General features: G+C 37.1%; 1 protein-coding gene across 1 annotated transcript in view; it reads right to left on the bottom strand.

Annotated features, from left to right (window-relative positions):
- DAW1 (dynein assembly factor with WD repeats 1) overlaps positions 1-23,255 on the bottom strand; it is a 48,564-nt gene that overhangs the window by 23,812 nt on the left and 1,497 nt on the right. Inside the window, exons 2-6 of the mRNA XM_020970976.2 lie at positions 20,056-20,128; positions 11,690-11,834; positions 7,526-7,584; positions 5,970-6,092; positions 3,650-3,749 (exon numbers count right to left, since the gene is read on the bottom strand). Coding sequence (XP_020826635.1) covers positions 3,650-3,749; positions 5,970-6,092; positions 7,526-7,584; positions 11,690-11,834; positions 20,056-20,128 — 500 coding nt within the window. The remainder of the gene's footprint in view (positions 1-3,649; positions 3,750-5,969; positions 6,093-7,525; positions 7,585-11,689; positions 11,835-20,055; positions 20,129-23,255) is intronic.

The raw sequence follows: 23,255 nt of genomic DNA on the forward strand, positions 1-23,255 counted from the left end.
TCTAAAAATAAGAAATGAGGGAAGAATTTAAATAATAAAGCAGAATTCTTGATAAAAATTTTTTTAAATACAAAGAGCAGCATAGGATGGAGAATCTTTCCAAAGATGCATAAGCTCTGAAAGAATAACAGATTTGAAACACAAAAATAATGAAGTTGAGAAAATTTTATCAGCAGAGAAGTAAAAGGAAACAATATAAAACCATGACCAATCAAAAAATCTGGATACCATAAAACAGGACATAACAGAAGAAAAGTGTCCAAAATATCTGAATACAGACCACAAAGCAGTGGTAGAGAGATTCACAGATTGTTTTGGCAGGAAGATGGGGTGGGTGGGTGAGGGGAATAAGAACTATGTTTCAAATTCCAAGGCTTGTAGCAGTGAAATGTAACAGTTTCAATAATAACAAACTTTGCAAACAGTCAGGAGGAAAATCTTCAAATATGAAAGAAAGGCAATTCAAATAACTTAGAATTATTCTGCATTCCCAACAGTTTATAAGGGAGTGGAATTATATTTCCAAAAGAAGAAAAGGAGCTCAAGCTGCAACCCAAAATAATGTATCCAGCAAACCGAAGGCTAATCATCAAGGGAAAAAGATGGATGTTCAACAAAATAGAAGCATTTGAGGCATTCCTGCCAAAAAAGAAACTGGAGATGAGTAGATTGTTCAACTTGTAAAAGAGTCACAATTATGCTACTAAATAACGCATAAATGGCCAAGAGTTGTCTTTAGACAACTTAAGGGGGATTGACTTTTAGAGTGCAAAGTCTGTTCATAACAAATTCAGTTTTAAGGATATTAAAAGTTACTGATGCTCTCTGTTGCTTAAACCCATGGCCTTTCCTCAGTCCTCATTCTACTAATCTTCTGCAGCTTTTGACATTGCAGACCAGCCCCTCTTCTAGAATAATCTCTCTTCTCTTGGCTTCTATAACAGTGCTCAGTTACTATCTGTCTGACTGTTCCTGCTCAGCTTTCTTTACTGGATTGTTATGCTTTCACCTCCCCTTTCTCTTTTCTCTGTACTTCAATCGTTATCCCTAATAGATGACATCCAAATAAATGTGTACAGCCCTGCCCTAAGCTCTCTCTTGAATTCTAGTCTTGCAATGCCAATTGCCTGCTGGAAATCATCTGGATGTCCCATAGGCATTTCAAACTCAACATATCTGAAACAACTCATTCTGTTTCCCCCTAAATCTATTTCTGCTCCTTCAGATTTCCCCATTGCTCTTGAGGCTACCAAGACCCACCAAGGTCTACAGTCTCAGTCATCCTTGATTCTTACCTGTCCTTTAAGACCCATCTCTGCTGACCTCCACATCTCCCATCAATTTCTTTCTCTTCACTGACATAGGCTTTATCATAGCTCACCCCTTATCTCCTCTTGCTTCGATTACTGCAAAGCCTCCTAATTTGTCTTCCTGCTTCCAGCTTTTCCCCTCCTCAATACATCCTCCTCACAGCTGCCAAATTCATATTCTTAAAACATAGTTCTGAACATGTCGCTCCTCAATTTAAAAAAACCTTTAGTGGCTCCTTCTTCTTGTTGTTGTTTGTCCTTCATTCTTGAAGACAGCCAATGACATCAGGAATGTGATGTCTTGACTTTTAAGTGAATTGGATTTGAGTGAGGGAGGGCTGTGCAAAGCCACCAGCCTCACTCTCTCCTCCAGAGCCATCTGGATCCAGTGGCAAGATATAGATCAGGACAATTGGAGATGACTTGGATGTAGTGGAAGACCTTAGCCTTTTTAAGCTAAGGTCTTTCTCAGGAATCTGTTTGTCTGTGGCAATGCCTATTCAGTGATTAAGGCTAGGTAAGAAACGAAGCAAAGAATGACCTCTTTTACCTACTCAAAAAAAAAATCAATCTGGGAGGGAAAGAATCTCAGGGTTTCTGGACAGAACAGAAACAATTGCTATTTACACTTACTCTGAGCCACCAAAACCCCAAAAATGACCAAGTGAGGCTTGGGTTGGTGAATCAGTAAGAATCAAAATGACTTGGGTTTAAGGCACGGTGAAGTAGCTCCACTTTAATTCCAATGGGCTTTATCAAAACCTTTTTTCTTTCCAGTGCTATATTTCAAGAAATCATAAATGAAACTACACACATGAAACTACAAAAGTTAATTGTCCCACTTTTAAAAAAATGATAGAATAGGGGCAGCTAAGTGGCACAATGGATATAGAGCACTGGCCCTGGATTCAGGAGAACCTGAGTTCAGATCCAGCCTCAGACACATAACACTTACTAGCTGTGTGACCCTGGGCAAGTCACTTAATCCCATTGCCTAGCCAAAAAAAAAAAAATGATAGAATAAACAAATAGGGAAGAGAAAAAAAATTAGCCCATTAACCCCAAGATATCTTGCAGGGTTTCAGAGATCAAAATTTATATTCCTTTGGGCAGAGCATCCACAGGTAAGAGTTTGATTCCCTATGTAGCTCCTTAATGCTACCAGGAGGAGATACAAAATCTTCAGTCAGGCATTTAGAGTCTTTCATAATATAGTTCCCAACTAGACTTCTAGGCATAATTCATATCATTTTCCTTCTAATGCTCTGTTTCAGTCAGACTAGCTTAGCTGTTTCCTAGAAAGAATATCCTCTTATGTACCTCCAAGTCACTGAACACTTCGCTCTTCACATTTGGCAAACATTCCCTTCTCACCTCTGCCTCCATAATCTGTAGCTTCCCTCAAAGCACAGCTCAGGTTCCACTTCCTACACCTGACCATTACCGATCTTCCTAGCTGTCCAGCTGTTAAGAGTTCTCTTCTTCTTGAAATTAATGTGTATGTACTTTGCACTCACTTTGTGTTTATTATTGTATGTGTATTCTCCAGTAAAATACTCATTGAAGGAATGGACTGCTTTCTTTTGTCTCTGTCCCATAGTGTCTTGTGCAAAGCAGGTGTTTAATAATAGCTCGCATTTACATTGCATTTTAAGGTTTATGGAGTTTTGATTATCAGAACCACCCTTTGGGGTAGAGGTTATTATTGTCCACAGTTTAAGAAGAGAATAGTGAGGGACAGAAAGGTCTAGGGATTTGCCCAGGGTCATGCTGCTAGTAAGTTTCTGAAGAAAAGGATTCAAACCCAGTACTTCCTGACTCTAAGTCTGGTTCTCTATCTACCATGCCATGCCACCTCACTTAACTTTTATTTAATTAAACTTAACTGAATACTAAGGAAATACTCAACTCATCAGGGGACACTTTTTATAGGCTTTTTACACAGTCCAGAAAAGTTATTTTAATAATCTAACTTTTAGAAAACCAGCTGTCTACTGAAAAGAAAGATAGAAATAACATATTCTTATACTCATTCACTATATATCACAGAGCTCTTTGAAAGATAACAAAAATAATGTTAAGCTTAAAATGAATTAGATTTAAATGGTATTGGCATCAGTTAGCTGCAGTTTGTATTCATACAAAATGTTTATATGAGAGGTATTGCATAGAACAAAAAAATCATAAAGGTAGAAAATAGAATGTTAGAGTTGGAAGGGACCTTAGAATCATTAACCATATTTTTGTAACACAGCAACATGCTAATTTCCATGGGAACCTCTAAAAAAATCACAATGTTTAAAAATACAATGCAATTAAAATTTAAAAAGTATACTCACTATTTCTGCTGTATGGCCTCTAAAAGTATGATAACATTTTCCAGTTTCTGCACTCCATAGTTTACAGGTCTTATCAAATGATCCAGTGGCAATTTTGTCACTAAAATTGAGGAAATTCTATTTAATAGCAAAATATAAATTTCAGTGTCTATAAATTATTTAAAGACAAGGAGACATAATGTATGATTCTGGCACTACTAATAAAATATAAGGAAAAGTACCTTATTCATAGACCTATAAATAGTACCCTAGATTTGTATCTGACACATAAATTAAATCTATTTTATAAAAAGGTCTGCTCAAATATAAAATCTATTATTTGTTTTGTCTAAAAAGACTGAAAATTCTTTAAATAATGACTGCTTTGATTTTTAAATGTGCATAAATAAAGGCAAAAATTCTATCTGGAAAGCTGTTACTAGACAGATATAAAATACGGTCAGTGTAGCTATAAAAGAATATATTCCCCCAAAGTGTCTAAAAGAATGATAAATAATTTATTCAAATAAAATGAATCAGAATTCAAAGAATCAGAGGATAGAACAAAATTCTGAGGTACTTACTACTCTCACCCCTTGAGACAAAACTGTCAAAATTGCTATTTCCTATTAAATGTCTACCATCCAATAGAGAGGCCAAAGTTTATCTCTAAGTCTATATATCACAGATGTCAAAGGAATATTTTGAGGAGAGAGGACACTAGCTTCTTGTGTGTGTGTGTGCATGTGTGTGTGTGTGTGTACATATGTGTATACATGTGTGTGTACATATATTCCTCTCTTCTTCATACTCAAAAGGGTGTTTTTCCAGGCACAAAGAAAAAGAGTTGAGTAGTCTATTAAGAGGAATGTCGATGGATGTGGTGCTAAAGTCTAGAGTATACACAATCAAACATTTTAAAAGATTATAATTGAAATAATAATTATTTAAGAAGTTATGAGGTATCTGCTATCATTTCAACAAAACTTTCTTCTACAATTTAGTGTAATAATATGAAAAATTTCTTTTTCTTTGCTTTAATGAGCAAAGATCGATCAGAATTAAATTATCTGAAATGTAACTGAAAGAATTTAATCATTTTTCAAACACACATTAAATATTGACACACTAATTAAGTTTAGGTGGGCCTTATTTCACAATTAGCTTCATTACGTTAATATCTAAGGTACAAAGTTTCAGAAAAATGTTAGTAGAAAATTTCCTCTCTCTAAGTACATCAAAGCTTACAAAATTCTTTGCCATTCCTACCGTCCCTACCTGATGCAGGCCCTTATTACCAGATCTTTATTATTCACAAAAATTTCCTGAGTGCTTTCTCGTTTTCAGACTTTTATCCTTTGACTTCCACCCCTCACACCTAATTCATCTTAGTAGAATGCTACTTCCATTATGCTACTCCCTACTGAAAAACTGTCACTGGCTGCCATTCCTAATAAGGTAAAGTCCAAATCTGTAAGCCTAGTGTTTAAGGCCAACCGCAAATACAACTCAAATCTATACTTCCAGTCTTGTTTCTCAACATTCAAAGCCCTCCACAATCTAACCCCAAATCTGTCTTCACAATCTGGCCTCCCCCTATTCCCTGACAGGAATCCTCTATTACATATACTTGAGTTTACTTCTTGTCTCCCCAACAAGGCTTATTGATTCTTACTTCTCTAACCTGCTTAATATTTTCATCTCACCTGCAGTGCTTTCCCTACTCCTAACTATCCAATCGTACCTATTATTTAAGTCTAGTCTCAAGTGCTCCCATTATCCACTAAGTCTTCCCTAACCAAAACCAATCAGGGTGGTAATTGTATATGAACTCACCATTTCTTACCATTATCACTCCTCTGGCCCTTAATCATCTACTACTTTGTATTCTTATTTAACTTTTCACTTGTCTTATCTTCCCATTGAGATTCTATGTAAAATCCTCTAGAGGGAGGATTTGTGTCTCATGTTTCTTTGAATGCCCAACAGGCCCTATCCTAGGTCAATCACACCCACCACCACCCCTAAAACCCTCCAAAGCTAGTGGCCACTCTCCTCAAATACTCTTTGACATCTGTGATGTATACACTTTGGCCTCCCTATTAGACCATAAGCTCCTCAAGGGCAGAGACTTTTTCCAGAGACTTTTGTCTTTCCTTTGTATCACTAATGCTTTGTACAGTGTCTAGCCCATCGTTGGCTCTACTTATGAAACTGAACAAAGCTGTATCCTTTACCAGGTTGGAGTGTCTGTCATTTGCTTTGCCTTTATACAGTGTCCCAAAAATCTTATTGCAATTTTAATTCAAATACAAGAATGATTGAATTAAATTACACTTACCCATAAGGATTATTGAACGCTATGGCATACACCACATTCCTGTGACCCTCCAGCGTGTGCAGCTCCTCCCCAGATGATGTGTCCCAGAGTTTGCATGTTCTATCATAGCTACCAGTAATAAAGCTAAAGAGAGAGAGAGAGAGAGAGAGAGAGAGAGAGAGAGAGAGAGAGAGAGAGAGAGAGAGAGAGAGAGAGAGATGCAAGGAGATTGGGGTGAAAATAATATAGAATCCCATTTAACTCTTTTTTAAAAAATCGATAGAACATAAAAATGTTTTTTTACTTTGGTTCCTCAATGAAATTGGTTTAATTAGCTGCACAAGAGAACCAAAACTAACTCCCAACTTCATATCTTATCTGAAAAGCACTAGTAATATGAAAGATAACACTACCAAAGAAAATACCACCTAGAATTCTACTTATGCTTAGGAGGGTGGGAGAGGGGTACAGAGCAGAGGGGGAAGATTAGCACTAATAAATCACTATTTCCTAAAATATTTACATACTTTATAAAGGATTATGCCTTCTGCTATTATTTTAGATAAATATCCATGTAAATTTTCAGTCTGGAAAGAATGAAGCTGGGAGGGACTGATCAATAAAGCAAACATTTCCTAAGCACCTGCTATGTATGTGCAAGATACCAGGCCAGGGGCTGAGACATTTTGAGGAAACAAAATAAAAAAACCAAAAAAACCCAAAAAAAACAAAACAGGCTATGCTCTCCAGGAGCTCACATTCTACTGGGGGACACAATATATACAGATAAATAAATTTCTTCAAAATCATTTCAGGAGACAGAAGGCACCAACAATTGGGAAGATAAGGAAAGGCTTCAGGCAGGAGAACACCTGAGTTGCAAGGGAACACACATATATATTAACACCCTTATGGGACAACTCTCTCCCCCATATGAGAAGGAAAGACAAAACAATCATTATCTATACATGTTTGATTCAGATCCAGCATGTGAGCATTCTTCCAAAGAGATGCTTTCCCTCCTCATCTCTGCCTCCTTGCTTCCCTGGTGGATTTCTTTGAGTTCCAGCTAAAATCCCACCTTCTAAAGGAAGCTTTTTCCAATCCCTCTTAATTTTAGGAACTTCCCTCTGTTGATCATTTCCAATTTATCCTGTAAATAGCTTGTTTCTACATAGTTATTTGCATGGTTTCCCCCATTAGACGGTGAGCTCTTTGAGAGCAGACTGTCTTTTGCCTTTTTTTGTATCCCTAGCGTTTAGCACAGTGCCTAACACATAGTAGGTACTTAATAATGTTTATTGACCAACTGGCCAGTACTGAGAGAATCTAGTCTGCTTAAAGATAATATCATTATAGTCCCCTCGAGGTCAGCATTAAAAGTAGTATGAATTATATGTTGCAAAACAAAAGTCATTAAAACTAGGGCCAGAAGGTTTTTTTTTAAAAAAAGGATGTTTAATATAATAAACTGAAGCACATTTTAACATAATGCACCAGCACAGAATTCACTTAACAACAGATAATCCTATAACTATAAATGACAAAAATATTAAGAACTAAAAAGAAAAACTTACCATGAACCTGATTTGTTAAATGCGACATTAGTCAATGGTAGTATGTGTGCTCTGAGTACCTTCAATACAAGAAAACATACTTTATTCCATAACAAAATCAAACTACTAGAAAATGAATACATTCTTTTATTTATGCCTAGTAAATACAAAATAATGAATGTCTGAATAAATAAAAGTGAAATATTGTGATTTTTCTAAGACCAATAATATATTTTCCAGGTATAAATACTTATACAAACACAATGAGCTCATCTGAAATTGACTGTCAAATGCCAAAAAAAAAAAAAATTGAGTCATCCGCAACACCTTGCCACTACGTTGGCTTTACTATTACAGACAGATAGATAGATAGATAGATAGATAGATAGATAGATAGATAGATAGATAGATAGATAGATAGATACATTAGATAGATTACAGAAACACACAGATATAATATATACATATCACTAGATCAAGAATGGGAAGATGACTTGAAAGATGATTATATCTATTCTTCTATTTTAAAGATGAGGAAACTGAGGTCTACAGAGGCTTTTTAGATAATGAAGAGTATAATGATAGAGTGGAAAAATCATTGTACTTGAAGTCCAGATGGACCCAGGTTCAGATTTTGCCTTGAATATTTACCAATTGTATGATTACGGGTAAATAAATCCTTTAACACATCTGAATCTCAGTTTCCTCATATGTAAAATAGAGACTATAATAATACCTCTAGTACTCATCTCAAATGGTTGTTGAGAAGATGAAATGAGCTCCTTTCCATAAGACCCACTTACAAAAAGCAAACTACATAAGTATCTATTATTGTTATTAAGTAGCGGGAATATAATTAAAGCACATCCTCTGACTCCACATCTAGTGTTCTTTCTTTAGTGCTACATTTCCTATCCTCAAATTCCATCATTATAAGTAACATTGACTATAGCTACTCATTATCCAGGAACCAACATCAATTTTAAATTTTGGTTTTTGTTTTCTAAATGTGTCTGTGTGTATGTGTTACAAATGAAAAAAAACAAACTTCAAGCTCATTGCCACTCGCAAATCCCTCTAGAGAGCAAGGGCTGGATTTTATTCATCTTTGTGTCTATTACAGCATCTAATATGGTCTCAACTATTAGCATTTGCTTAATTAAGGAACTAGGAAGGAAAGACAGGTTCCTAAACCTGATCTCTGAAGTTGAATGTTGCCACCTGCTGGAAAGATCATGTCAGGACAAGAGGAATGAAGAAAAAAATTCATTTACAGTTATGTACCTTCATAGATCTATTTTTATTCTGCTGGTTTAAATTGTTACTTGTATCTGAAAAAGAAAAAGATTGCTTGTGTATGCTGTACCTAAAAGAACATGTTTAGTGTATGAACAATATTGTTACGATGAGTGAAATCTATCCCCTCTTTAAAAAAAAATTGTTATATAAATCAATAAATAAACAATGCAGAAGCAAAACTGTGAGTACATTGACTCATGTAATTTTAAGTTTCGGAATCCGAAGGCTCTTAGAAACAATCCATTCCAACCTCCTAATTTAACCCTAAGTAGTAAGTAGCTAAGCTATAATTTGAGCTAAGGATTCTGACTGAAAATCCAGTGCTCTTTCCAGCAGACCACACAGACTCCCCAAATCTCCTTGCCATTCATATGTTGTTATAATTGTATGCAATTATCATTGCATTTGGGATCATTGTATTTAGAGCTAACCCACTGATTTTACAGATAAAAAAACTAAGTTCCAAAGAGAGTAAGTGACTTGTCCAAGGTCACACAGCTATTAAGGAGCAAAACTTGGCTCTGTCCTCAGTCTATTGTGCTCTTTTTACTATCCATCATATTCACTACAGGTATAGTATAGTAGATCCATCTACTGCACATTGTATTTTTAAAATTCCCATAGAAGAAGGGAAAGATAAGGAGGAAGACTAGGGAGAAAAAAGAAAATGGTTGTGGGGATGGGGAAGGAGAAAAAAATTGATATTTAAGTCTTAGGGATACAGTATAGATTTTTTTTATCAAAATTCATTATAAAATAGCATATATTAATTTTATTCATTTTCAAAGCTGGACCAAAAAAAAAGAACCTATTAAAATTTTATTAAAATTATATTTGTCATTATAGGCAAATACGATCTAGAGATAATACAGATAGTATGGAAGCAGAGAACACGAAATTTTAGTGAATTAAGAATATCTATTTCAATATACCACAAAAATTTAACTTCTAAATATAACTGGAAGACCTTTGCCCTGGCTCTGCCCCCTGCCTGGCACACTCCTCACCTCTGCCACCAGACTCCTCTGGCTTTGTTCAAGATTTAGCTTAAACCCTCCCTTCTGCACTTCCTCAGCCACTTTTTTATTGCTCTCCCTCCTTGTAGGTACCTTACCTCAGAGGTAGCTAGGTGGTGCAGTGGATAGAGCTTCAGACCCTTGATGAGATCTCTTTAGTAACTGCTATTTTGTTTTAACTTCCAAGAAATGAATAATGGTGTCTGTCCACGGACTAACTAAATTAAAAATTTCCCATATCTTAATGTTCACTTGAATGTTAATATCTATCCATTTTGAGGTAGTTAACACATGTGTGTTGAATGTTTACATGAATATTGTAGTTAACATATGTGTGTTGAATTTTTACATGAATGTTTGCATAGGACTGGATATTCACATTTTTTCATATAAATAATGAGTGCTCTAAGCTTTCTAAAATGTTAAATCTGTATTTCTGCACAACTGCATTGCAACTTTAGCTTCTTCATATTTAAATGGGGAGAATACTATTTGTACCATCTACCTCAATGGGTTTTTAAATAAAATGTTTGTAATTGGTATGAGCTGCTATTATAACAATGATATATTGATATTGTTAACAATAGTAACTGAGTTACAATAAAACTGTTAATATTTAAATCAACAGAATAGAGAACATCTAATGTACTCATTGAAAAGTTAAAAAGGATATTTCTTTTATTCTTGCTGTGACAATTATTTTTTTTTAATGTCAGGTCTTCCAGTATCCTGATCCAGTCTATATACATGCCCTGGAGAATAAAAAACTGCTGCTGCATTGTAGTCATGTTCAATTACTGAGACTGTTGTTATCATCTGCTTTGCACCTAGTAAGCACTCATAAAGGGCTTGTTGAATTGAACCAAATTATTAGAATACTTGTTAGCAGGATGACCAGGCAGGCCCTGCACACAGGGGGCAAAGGACAAAGGAGAAGCACAGTGAGAAAGGAAGGCTGAATACAGAAAACAGAAAAGGGAATAAATAGACAAGGAAACCTGAGAGCAACCTCAAGGGAGGTCCAGAAAAACTATGATGACATTGTATATATAGAAACTATATTATTGAAATGTTAAGTGTCTTAGAGCAAATTGGCTGCATTGATGTCTGATATTCACTTTATAAATAAAGACTTGAAAAGAAAAAATTAAGAGTTCATTAGTGTACGGTATCAAGCAGTACAGATATGATAGATAGATAGATAGATAGATAGATAGATAGATAGATAGATAGATAGATAGATAGATATATACATATACATATATACACATATATATGTATATACATGGATGGTTATGTAAGGAAAGGAATTGTTCTTGTTAGACAAATATTTCTGGTCTACCTTTAGTCTAACAGACAGCAAAGAATAGCAAGCCCTTTGAAAAGCAGCTACTGGAAGAACAGACAGCACAGATACTCAAAGGGAATGAGACATTGGTTTTGACAGCCACATCTGAATGCACAAATTGTAATATACCATCAATTAGAATCATTCATTCATTCATTAAGTAACAACATCTTAAAAAGAAAAAAAGATCCTAAATATTTTAAGTCACTGTATTATTGTTGTCTGTGGAATGATAAGTTTGCTAAAATCTAGTACTATAAATAGTTCCCAAAATTCAATTCAAATTGCTATGGGTACAGGGCTGATAAAAGCCTGCTACACTCTGAAGAGCTCCTTATCATATTTTGATAAAGAGTAGAAGAAAGTGGAAGGGGTGAAATAACATTAACGAATACAAACTGAAGTTGAAATTCATCTTTATTTCATTCACCAAAACATTGTTCATTTCAACTGAAAACTAAAAGTATATCTATAGTCAATATTTCATCAAAGTTATTCAAGGTATTTCAAAATATTTATTACCTTAAAAAGGTAGAATTTATGGTCACCCTGTTGTCCAAGTTTATCTTGTAATTTCAATATTAGGTGTTTGACCTGATCTGTTCGTGATGCTGTGATGAGAGGCTCTGCTTTCTGGATCTCTTCTACTAAGGCACTTACATCTGTACTGTAATACATAAGAAAATATTGATTTTTCTATATACATAAGAAAATATTGATTATTCCATATGAAAACAACATTGCACATACATTAAGTAAATGCAAAACAATTATTTTATTAAGCAAAATTTTGACAAAATGATAAGTATATAATCATCTTCGAAGGCAGAGATTGTAAAAAAAAAATCAACCAGTAACAAATCATATTTTTCTTCCAATAATTATCTCTGTCATGTTACTAATACAAATAAGATGAAGTGATTGCATTGGAAAATGCAACATTGGTATAGTATGATCTTATTTTTAGTCTTTACTATTGAAGGCAAGCACCTTGAGTTACCTTTTAGTAAACTGAATTTTTTATTTATCCACACTCATGCAATTAAGTCATTAGCCTTGTCACGTCATTGGTCCTCTTTGAGAATGAAGGACAAAGAAGAAGAACAACAACCCTTACTATCTACCTGGCAGCCAATCTAGTACAAGATTCACCTCCAATCTGCCTAATATTAAGACAACATACAATGACATCAATTCAGCCCAGCATGGTGGATAAAGAGCTGACCTCAAAACCAGGACAATGCCAGGACCACATCCCATATTTGATACATCCTGGCTGAGCGACTGTGATTAAGTTACCCCATGACTCTAGACCACTCTATAAGGTTATATAAAAGTTGAAGAAAAGGTGCTGACCTGTACTGGTAGAGCAAATTTCCTCCCCAAGGAAATCCCTTTATCAAGGAAATCACTAATCTTGTCCCTATCCATACAATGCAAGATCATAGGATTTAGAATTGGAAAGGACCTAAGAAGTCATCCAGTCCAACCCAAACCTTTCAATTTACAGATAAGGAAACTGAGGCACAGAAAGGTTAAATGACTTGTCCAGGGTTTCACAGCTACTGAATAGGAAGATCAGGATCCAAATTCAGGTCTTCTGGTTCTGAATCCAGTATTCAACCTACGACCTCCTGTTCCCTCTTACCATTAACACACATCAACTGAACTCTTACCATGTGTGAGGCACAGGGCTACTGGGCACATGACAAGGAGACCACTGGAGCAACAAAGAGTAAGTCGACTTCTCTGTTCCAGAAGTCGTTCTTCAAGTATTTGAAAACATTTATTATTTTTTCTATAAGTTTCATATTCTCCAAGTCAAACATTCCTGGCTCCCTCAAATTTTGCTCAGTTTGAGATGACTTCCAGACACCTCAGAAATCTAGTCACCTTCTTCTGGATATTTTCTGGTTATCAATGTCCTTCTCAAAGAACTAGACACAATCTATTATGCCAGTCTCATCTGCCCAGTACACACTGGCATTCATTCCCTCCCTCTTAATATTCAAGGAGTTGAAGTGAAGACTACTGGGTTGAGACTAAGGAAACCTGACCGGTCATCCCTCCTCTTCCTCTACCTTATGACCTTGGGTCACTATCTCTATCTAGGCCTCAGATTCTTGGGGTGAGAATGAGGACAGATCAGCTGCCTTCTTAAAGGCATCTAAATAATGCATAGATCCAGTGTGAGGCCTGGAGTCAGAAGAATCATCTTCCGGAGTTCAGATCTGGTCTCCAGACACTTACTAGCTGGGTGACCCTAGGCAGGTCACTTAATCCTGCTTGCCTCAATGTCCTCATCTATAAAATGAGCTGGAAATGGAAACGGAAAACCACGCCAGTATCTTTGCCAAAAAAAAAAAAAGACCCAAACAAAACCAAATGGGGTCACGAAGAGTCTGAAACAACTGAAAAACAACAAGATGACTTCTAAAGGTGCCTTCCAACTCCAATCATCTAATTTCTGAATGCTATACTTATATTAATATATATGCATGCACACACCCATATGTATATATACACGCATACATATATATAAAACACATATACATTTTACATAGACACACTAGTACCACAGTTGCATTCATTGCTGAATACTATACTTACATTACAATTGACTAAGATTGCGCTGGCTTTTTTTCCCATATTTTTCACTAATATTGAGCTTGCGGTCAACAGAATCCCAAGTCTTTTTCACATGAATTATTGTTACCCAGGTTTCATCTGTTCTGTAAATATGTAACTGATCTATTTAACCTAAACATAAATTTCATCTTAGCAGTTTTGTCCACTGTTCTCACTTCCCAAAATGATTTTGAGTCCTGATTCTCTCATTTAGTTTAATACATATCCCTTCCCATCCTTTATCTTTGAGGTCATCTTCAATTCCACAAGCGTGCCTTCTAGGCCATCCTGCTGTTCCTTGGAGGCAGCTAGGTACCGCAGTAGAGAGAGCACTGGGCCTAGAGTCAGGAACATCTGAATTCAGATCAGGCCTCAGACACTAGGGGTATGACCATGGGCAAGTCACTTAACCTCTGTCTGCCTCAGTTTCCTTAACTGTAAAATAGTCATAATAACAGTGCCTAGTTTGCATGCTTGTTTTGAGGACCAAATGAGATAGTTTTTGTAAAGCACTTAGCACAGTACCTGACACATAGTAGGTTCTATATAAATGCTATTCCCTACCCTTTCCCCTCTCCCAACCCCAATGACAAAATTGAATATGACATGGCCAAGGGCAGAGAACCTTGTGACATGCCACTATTCAGCCAATCCATTAATGAAAATGTAATTCTATCATCCATCACATAGAAATAAAATGACTTTGCCATTTTTTTCTACTTAAATCAAGATGTTCTATGTCTTCAGCATTTTTTTTACCACCCTCTAACCTCATCCAAAAATTAAAAAAAGAAATGAGGTTTTTTTGACATCATACTCTCCAATTACATGTGAAAACAATTTTAGCATTCATTTTTAAAATTTTGAGCTCCAAATTTTCTCCCTCCCCCCTCCCTTGAGAAGGCAAGCAATTTAAAATAGATTATATAGGCATGACATTCTCAATGACCCTGATTCCTAGTGAGCAGCTCTTTTTTTCCCTTAAGTGCTTACAAATCATCTCTCTAATCTAATTTTGAATTTTGCTGAGGACTAATTTCCAATATTATGATCATTCTTCTCCTTCACGGAAATGATGAAAACATAACAGGAATTCAGTACTTCTGTTTTCTCTCTGTCATCTGCTAATGTTTTTCATCTTCCCCAAGCAGTGGTCTATCCTTGACTTGGTTAGTTTGTTTGAAACTTAGTGTTAAAATATCTCATATTTTTGTTATCTTCTACATTTTATCTAAAATCTCAGCCCATTATGGGCTTTTGCCTTTATGCTATTAGTCTTAGACCTTTGTAACAGGGATTTGTTCTAAGCTATATGTGCTTCCTTCATCTTGTGTGTGTGTGTTTTAATCTGAGCTCAGTAGAGAATTATGTATGTAGCCATGTTATTTTCTTTAGCTTTCTTCCCCTTCTTGTCCTCTTTGAGATTATTTGCAATTGTATAGTCAGAAATGCATTCTGTAGAATCTCCCATTGTTTTTAACCTTCAGTTTTTTATGGAATCAGGTCATAGATATACCCAACTTTTCATTAAATTTTTTGAAATCTGCTTTCCTAGTGTCTAGGGTACCTAAACATTAAAATACAAAGTTTAACAAAACCCAGATTTCTTTCCTTCACTATTAGAAACTTTGAGACCTTCTGCAAAGGGTGGATTTTGATCCTCATATTGAAATGGTTGGGGGACAAGCTGTGATAGGGAGGTTAGAACCTCAAATTGAGGGAATGACAGCAGGTAAACGTGCCTCTGATCAATTCCCTATCACACTTCAGATACCAGCTATGTTAAACTTGCTCTTCTCTCCTCAAGCTCCCAAATCCCCTCTCAGCTCCCTCTCTCACCACAAATGAACTTGTCATCTGCTTTACTGAGATTAAGACCCTCCATTTCATGCTTCTGTAACTCCCACCATGCTTAAAAAGCTCTATACAACTTCACTCATTCTCTCCTTCTCTCCAGTTTCAGAGGTTGAGATAGCCCTTCTTTTAGCTAAGGCTAGCCCTTTTGCTTGTGCCCCTCCTTGCTTCTATCTCCTCTTGTCTCCTTCAGGGGCTTTACTGGACCCTTCCCATCTGGCTACAGATTTACAAACTCATTCAGTTCTCCCATTAAAAGAAACAAATCTTCCCTTGACACTGTCATCTCCTGAAGCTATCATTCTATATCATTTCCCATTTCCCTGAGAAATTCCTACAAATAGTGCTCTGTACTCACTGCCTCAATTTCCACACTATCCATTCACTGCTTGGCTCTTTGTAATCTGGATTGCCCTTGTCACCCAAGTCCTGCCTTTGGACTTAAAAAGACTTTCCTCGATGCACAGACTTACCATCTCACCCTGGAACATTCAACTTGCCCTGTGATTTACTCAAGCAGGAACATCCCTCAGCAAATGGTGTCCCCTTGTCCCATTGGTGAGTTCCTCCTGGGGCCTCCATTTTGTATAGGGTCCCAAGCTAGCCTTCATGGTCCTCCACTTTCCCCATCCCATATTCCATAATATTGTGGGACAGCATAATAAATGAAATGGGAATCTTGGGGGAGTTTTGTGGAAGCCACAGATGCCACATGAAGGCCAGCAGATGACATAGGGCCTATGACCAAATACTTAACCCAAATTTTACAATAAGGCATGGTAAATACCCCCTTAAAAAAATCCAGACTTCTTCTCTGGTATGAAGGGAGGGCCAAAAAATTTTATGTGGATTTTCTACATTGTGGGGGTGCTCCATCCCTAACTCCTGAGATGTGGAAAGGATAACTATACTTAAAACTATGTCTTTGGCACTATGTCCTTCATCTCCTAAGCTCTCGTGCTTTTTCTGCTTCCTTGTGTGTGCTGTCTTCCCTATTAGAATGGAAGCTCCTTGATGAGGTGGACTTTCCTTATATTATATACCTAGCACTGAGTACAGTGTGGAGCTCACAATAAGTGCTTAATAAATGCATATTTCCTTCCTTCCTTTAGTCTTTACTGTTCTACTGAAGTTGTTGTTTCAAGAATGATTAATGACCTCTCTTTCTTGCTCAACTGAATAGCTTTTTAAAAATCTTCCTTCTGTATATTTTTGCAACACTAGATGCTACTGCCCCACTCCCCCTACACTACCCAACCAGGCTCACCTCCGGTCCACTCTTGTTTCTCCTCCTACCTGTCCAACTACTTCTTCTCAAACCTTTGATGGTTCACTGTCTTTCTTCCACCACCTGAGTGTGGCTATCCCCCAGTGTGCTCTCCTAGGCCTTCTCTTTATATACCCTCTTTCTTATGGATTTCATCTACTTTCATAGGTCTAATTAAAACCTCTATACAATTGCTTCCCAATCTACACATCTAGTCTTCATCTCTCTCCTGAACTCTAGTACTACACCTTCTACTGCATGGTGGACACTTCCACCTGGGGAGCCTATAGAAACCTCAAACTCCCCAGTCTTTTGTCAACCTGGCCCTCCTTCCAGCTTCCCTGTTTCTACTGATGGTACCACCATTCTATAGATCAGTCAGGCTAAAAACTCCAGATCCCTCTTCCTCTCCTCCACGTGTCAAATAAGTTCCTAAATCTTGGTGGTTCCAACCCCACAACACTTCTCACATCCCTCCCATTCTCTCTATTCATGCAGCTGACACCCTAATTCAGGCCTTCATCTGATTTTGTACTAGCTTCCTCAATGGTCTTTTCCCTTGAGTCTCCCCCCATGCTACTAACTCTTCACATGGCTACCAAAATAACACAAGCTTCCTGTGAGTAGGAATTGTTTCATTCTTTATATTTGTAACCCTAATATCTAGCACAGTGTCTGATGCATCCCTCATGGTCATTAAAATGTTCTTTTACTGATTGCTTGATTCCTATAACACCACATCTGGCCATATCTCTCCTCTACTCAAAAATCTCCTGGTATCTTTAATGGCTCCAGGATTTAATTAAATTCATCAGGCATTTATTAATTGCCAACTATGCAAGGCACCAAACAAAGTTCTCTCTCTTCTCAAGGAACTCACATTGCAGATTTGTGTGGGAGATGGAAGACAAAATGAATATAGAAAAAGTAGGTAAAATGTACATACAAAAGTAGCCCAAAGACATTTTAGGGACAGCACTATCAGGAAGATCCTGAAAGACCTCCCATAGGATCTGGCACGTGAGCTGAACTTTGAAGGTGAGCACTCTAAGCCATTAAAAAAAAAAATAACATGGAGGCAGGACAGGATTATTCTTTATATCCCCTATAGCATCTAGAAGAGTGTTTTGGAGGATGAAATGTCTTGCATAAGTGTCTGGAACAGAATGAATTCTGAATATAACACAATGACCAAGAAATGCAAAGGAAGGCTGCCTGCTCTTTGGGTAGATCCTCTATCTGTGGAAGACTTAAAAAAAAAAAAGATGAGCAGGAATAACTCAGGATGATAAGGCATGTGCGGGCTATAGCATTCGCTGGTAGAGGGAAGATCCCCATCAGTGGGAAGAGAGATAGACTGATGTATAAACATGTGGCCCAATGAGTGTGCCAAAACAGAAAACTAAGAAAAGTGTGAATGAGTTATTAATTATGTTATGATTAAAGGCATAATTTTCTATCCTTAGAAGTTTTTTTCTACCATCCTTTCTGCTACCTGCCCAGTTAGGATTCCCCACTGATCTTTAGCAAGACTAAAACTTTGACCTCATCACTAAGTCAATGCTAATGAAATATGAATATGAAAATATGAAAAATTCTTAGTCAGCAGAAGAACAATCACATACAATTTAAACTTTATTCCGTTTACCCATCCTTCAGTTTTCCCTACAAGTTCTGCCAGTCAGCCAGTTGTGTGTGCTGGTGCTGAGTAGGAGTTTCTACTAAACCTTTTGTGCTCTGGGGGATTCCAGAAATAGGGAGGAGCCTTGCAAGATACTCTTGCAGTGAGAGCATTTCCCTGAACTGAGAGTCAAGCCCTGAGAACAGCTCAACTCAATTCGTTTCAGTTGGCACCCCAACTATATAATGATTTGGTATGATACAATGAAGAGGATGGCATCATTGTCTATAAGCTAGACATACTCCATGTACGCTCACAGCACAGCCCCAAATGGAGATGTGGCCAGAGAAATAATCTTCGGCATAATTATAATGATTTCCTAGTTCAGCAGCCAAGTGTAAGCCCTCTTCGGACAATTCTAAGACCACAATAGGTACTAGTAATAGAGATGTTTGTCAGTCTCTCCCTTACCCCAACAATGAACATGGAAAGATCAATATCATTTTTAAAATGGTCTTTCCCATGCTGCCTATGATGCTTGGAAGTGACCTCTGACCCTCCCCAGATGTAAAGCTAGTACAAAGCTCTTGTGAAATAGCAGTTCCAAGGACCAGGAGGGGATCTATCGTTACTCTACAGGGCTTAACAGAAATGTGGGAGAGGAGTCATTTCTTTGATCAATACTCCTCCTGCTGTTCTCTTCTTACTGTATGGAGGTGTGACTATAAACTAATGAAACACATTCTCGAGTCAGTAGCATGGAATATGAAGGTGTAAACATTCATATTTATATCCACTATGTCTCTCACCTAAGTTACATTGATCGTTGAACATTAAATCTCCATTATATGACAGATTTTTTAAGAGATCACACCTTGGGCAAGCTCCAAGGAACATGGTTGCTCTGAGTTACATGGGATTCATGGTTTTTCGTAGGGAGCACAGCAATCTATATGAACCCAATTTATATCTCCTTATGATACTTTTAATGAACCTGGAAGTCCTATTTGCACAGAATGTTGACTCTGAAGGGACTCTAGAAATCAGCTGATGCAAACCCATAATTTTATAGTGATGAAACTGAAATCCAAAGAGGCCGTAAGTTGACCAAGGCCATGCAGCTAAAGGAGCAGCCCCGGGTCTCTGAAATCCCAGGACAGTGCTCTTTCCACCTTTTGACTAGAAGTTATGCAGAAAAGTCAGAGTTTTGTTTTAGGGGGGTTTTATTTGTTTTTATTTTTGTTTTTAGCAGTTTATCACTTGTATCCAGCAAGAGACTGAACAGAAATGAAAATATCAAGGGAGAGACACAAAGAGTGCCCCTTCTCCTAGTGTTCCCTAAAACCCATATCAAAAGAGGAAAAGGGAACATGATATCCCCATTTGGATTTTATTTGAGGTTTATTCTGTATGCCCATGGATCATCCAAAGTCTATTAACTAATATAATCAACAAGTAGGGTTTTTTTTAAAAATATTACATGAACTTACATGCCATCATGTTAACTAGATCACTTACTTGGGACTGAGATCAAGTAAGTCTATGGATTTGGTCTTTAGCTCTCCACGTTTTTCATATTCCAGAATGATACCTGTAAAAATAATCACAATTTAGAATATTGCTGATACTGCAGTAGATACTGTCTTTGACTTGGAGTCAGGAAGAGAGACCTGAGTTCAAATCCTGACTCAGATACTTATTAGCTGTTATGACCCTGAGCTAATCATGTAACCTCCTTCTGCCTCAATTTTCTCATCTGAAAAATGGGGATAATAATAGCACCTACATCACAGGGAAGTTATGAGGATGAAATGAAATAACATAATAAAGTATTTTGTAAACCTTAAAGCACTATGTAAATGCTAACTATTATTATTATTACATATTTTCATTACTAATTACTCATATTTCAAAGTGGAAGTCTGTACTGGTATAGCCTTTGAGAATCCAGAATCATTTCCATGTGACCATGATGGGAAAAGATTCTAGACTAGACCAAGTAAACATAGAAGGCCATAATAGAAGAGATACATTTTTAAAGCATCAAAGAATCAATTATTAAAGTACCTCTGAACAACAGAAGATACAAAAATGTGTGGGGGGGATATCTTAGGCCTTATTATTACCCTGACACCCCCACAAAAATGACTGAGAGAATATAAATAAGCACTAATCCTTCCTACTGTAACATTTCTTTAAAAAATAAAACCCTTTTTCTGAGAATAGTCTGTAAATTACCACATCTTCACTTAAGTTACAAACTCATTTATGACCCCCAGCTTTCTATGAAAGCAAAGCCTTATTTTTAATGCTAATATTCTCCTGATGTTGCTGTAGGGTAAGTACACAATGTTTTCCAAAGAATTAAAATAAGCATCACACAGAATGTAGTGAATGGAGAGCAGTATGGTGGGCATGGGAAGGGTGCTACATATAACAAATGAGGGCCTTCAAAAGCTATGAGAAAAAGATGTCATCAACCCTCGGAACATTGTAGAATGACATCCATAAAGACTCAGGTCCCTTGCTCAACATCGTCCTGGTGGTCCTGGTTTCCTCATTTGAAAATAAATGGTTTGTGGGGCAGCCTCCAGAACAGCCCCTCACATCCTAAAAACAAACCATGATATGTAGCAAATCACTGGACTTTAGAGCCAAAGGAAGCCCTTCAAGAAAACCTAGTTCAGCTTGCTTTATCTTACAAATTAGAAGGTGCAGACCAAATGAACTGAGCAAGATCACACAGAGTCAAGACTACTCTATTAAAATCCATTTGCCTGACATTCAAGGCCCTCCACAATCTGCCTCCAAACTTCCCAGCCTTATTTCCCAATCTTCACTGTGTCTCCTCCTATCTGAATGGTCTACTCACTGTCCTATCAACTAGACTCAGAAGACATTGATATGCAAACCAGAAAGTCCACTGAACTTTCCTACCTTTGTTCATACCATTATTCCTACTTGGAATGGCCTCCCTTCCCACCTAACTAAATACTCATTCTTCAAGTCCCATGTCATTGGCAAAGCCTTCTCAAGCTAATCCAACCTACACAGATCTTGCCCTCCTCTGAGATCATACCCTTGTTGTCTCTATCACTCACTTAGCAATTAATTAATCAAGTCCTGCCTGGTGACATGTTGTGTGTTATTGTCTTAGGCATCATTTAAATCTTGTGTTAGTAAAACTTTTCTTGTAAGCACTGAACCTAAGAGTTGTGACATAGCTTCCTTACTCTCTATATGACTTTGACTTTTAATTGTTCTGGGATTCAGTTTCACAACCTGTACTGTTCAATTCAAATAATTCACACTTATTGAAACTGGATTTAATAAACCTGCAAGAAGTTCTAGAAAGTTCCTTCAAGATCTAAAAGTCTGTTGATGTTTTCTGTATATATGTCTTCTCTCCCTAGTTAGCTTGTAGTCTTATTGAAGATATGCTTTTTTTCCATTCTCCTACAAGACCAAATACTGCGTTTCATACATAAATAGGTACTAAATACATGTTTGCTGATTGATTAGATTTAGATCCCACCAATATAACATGGTAGGGATTTATTAAGTGCCTTCCAAGTGGAAGGTACTGTACCTTGAATGTATTCATTAATTCGGTTACAAACATATACATATGTATGTATACATGTATTCATGTATATATGTATACATAGTCAGGCAGAACCCTCAAGCAACATCCTCAAGACATCAGAAGAAAAGGAAGAAGGTCTCCACCATATTGGGTGGAATCCCTAGCAGACTTATAGGAGACTGTGGACAAGTGAAGCCTAGGCATAATAGGTTACACTATGTATCATTGGAAGGAATACCCACATCAGTGATATCACAGACATATTTATATACATGCATAATACAGATGTATACATATTTATATATAGGCATACATACATGTGTGTGTGCATGGATGCATATATACATGGGCAGCATGGCAGTGGCTAGAGAGATGGGTCTTAAGAGCTTAAGAGTCAGGAAAACCAAGATTCATGTTCCACTTCTGGCATTGGCTATGTGACCCTGGCCAGGTTGCTTAACTTCTCCATTCCCTGGTCACTTTGCTAAGACTGTAAGTTGCAGGGCAGGGGCTGGTCCACATTGATAGAGGGAAAGTTTCCTAGTAGAGTTAGAGTTTCCTGATCAGGAGTTCCATATAGCACAGATGTGGTCCCAAAATGTAGGTACATCATTATTCTCTTATTATACTTGACATACACTGGCCTAGGGAATCTAGCCTGGTTTAAACAAGAAAGCATGCCCACCTTTTACTCTACTTGCATTTGTGAAGAGCTGATATCATTGGTTCTCAGTGCTGGAGCTGGAGAAACCTCAGTATCCACTAGTCCAACCTCCTCCTTTTACAGATAAGGACCTGGAAGTCTAGGAACATAAAAATGGCTTGCCCCCATGTCACAAGTAAGTGTCAGAGGTAGGATTTGAATCCAGGTCCTCCAGACTCCAAAGCCAGTATTCTTTCCCCATAACCTACATGCCTTCTTTCAGTTCATCAAACAAACAAGATGTGTTGTACACTATTTTTTTCTTGTAATCTCATCTGTTCTGTGGTCCTGGTTTCCTCATTTGAAAATAAGATGGTTTGTGGGGAAGCTAGGTGGTGCAGTGGATAGAGCACCACCCTTGGAGTCAGGAGGGCCTGAGTTCAAATCCAGCCTCAGACACTTGACACTTACTAGCAGTGTGACCCTGGG

This window comes from Phascolarctos cinereus, unplaced genomic scaffold (genome assembly GCF_003287225.1).
Source record: "Phascolarctos cinereus isolate Bilbo 61053 unplaced genomic scaffold, phaCin_HiC Scaffold_7;HRSCAF=346, whole genome shotgun sequence".
NCBI lineage: Eukaryota > Metazoa > Chordata > Mammalia > Diprotodontia > Phascolarctidae > Phascolarctos > Phascolarctos cinereus.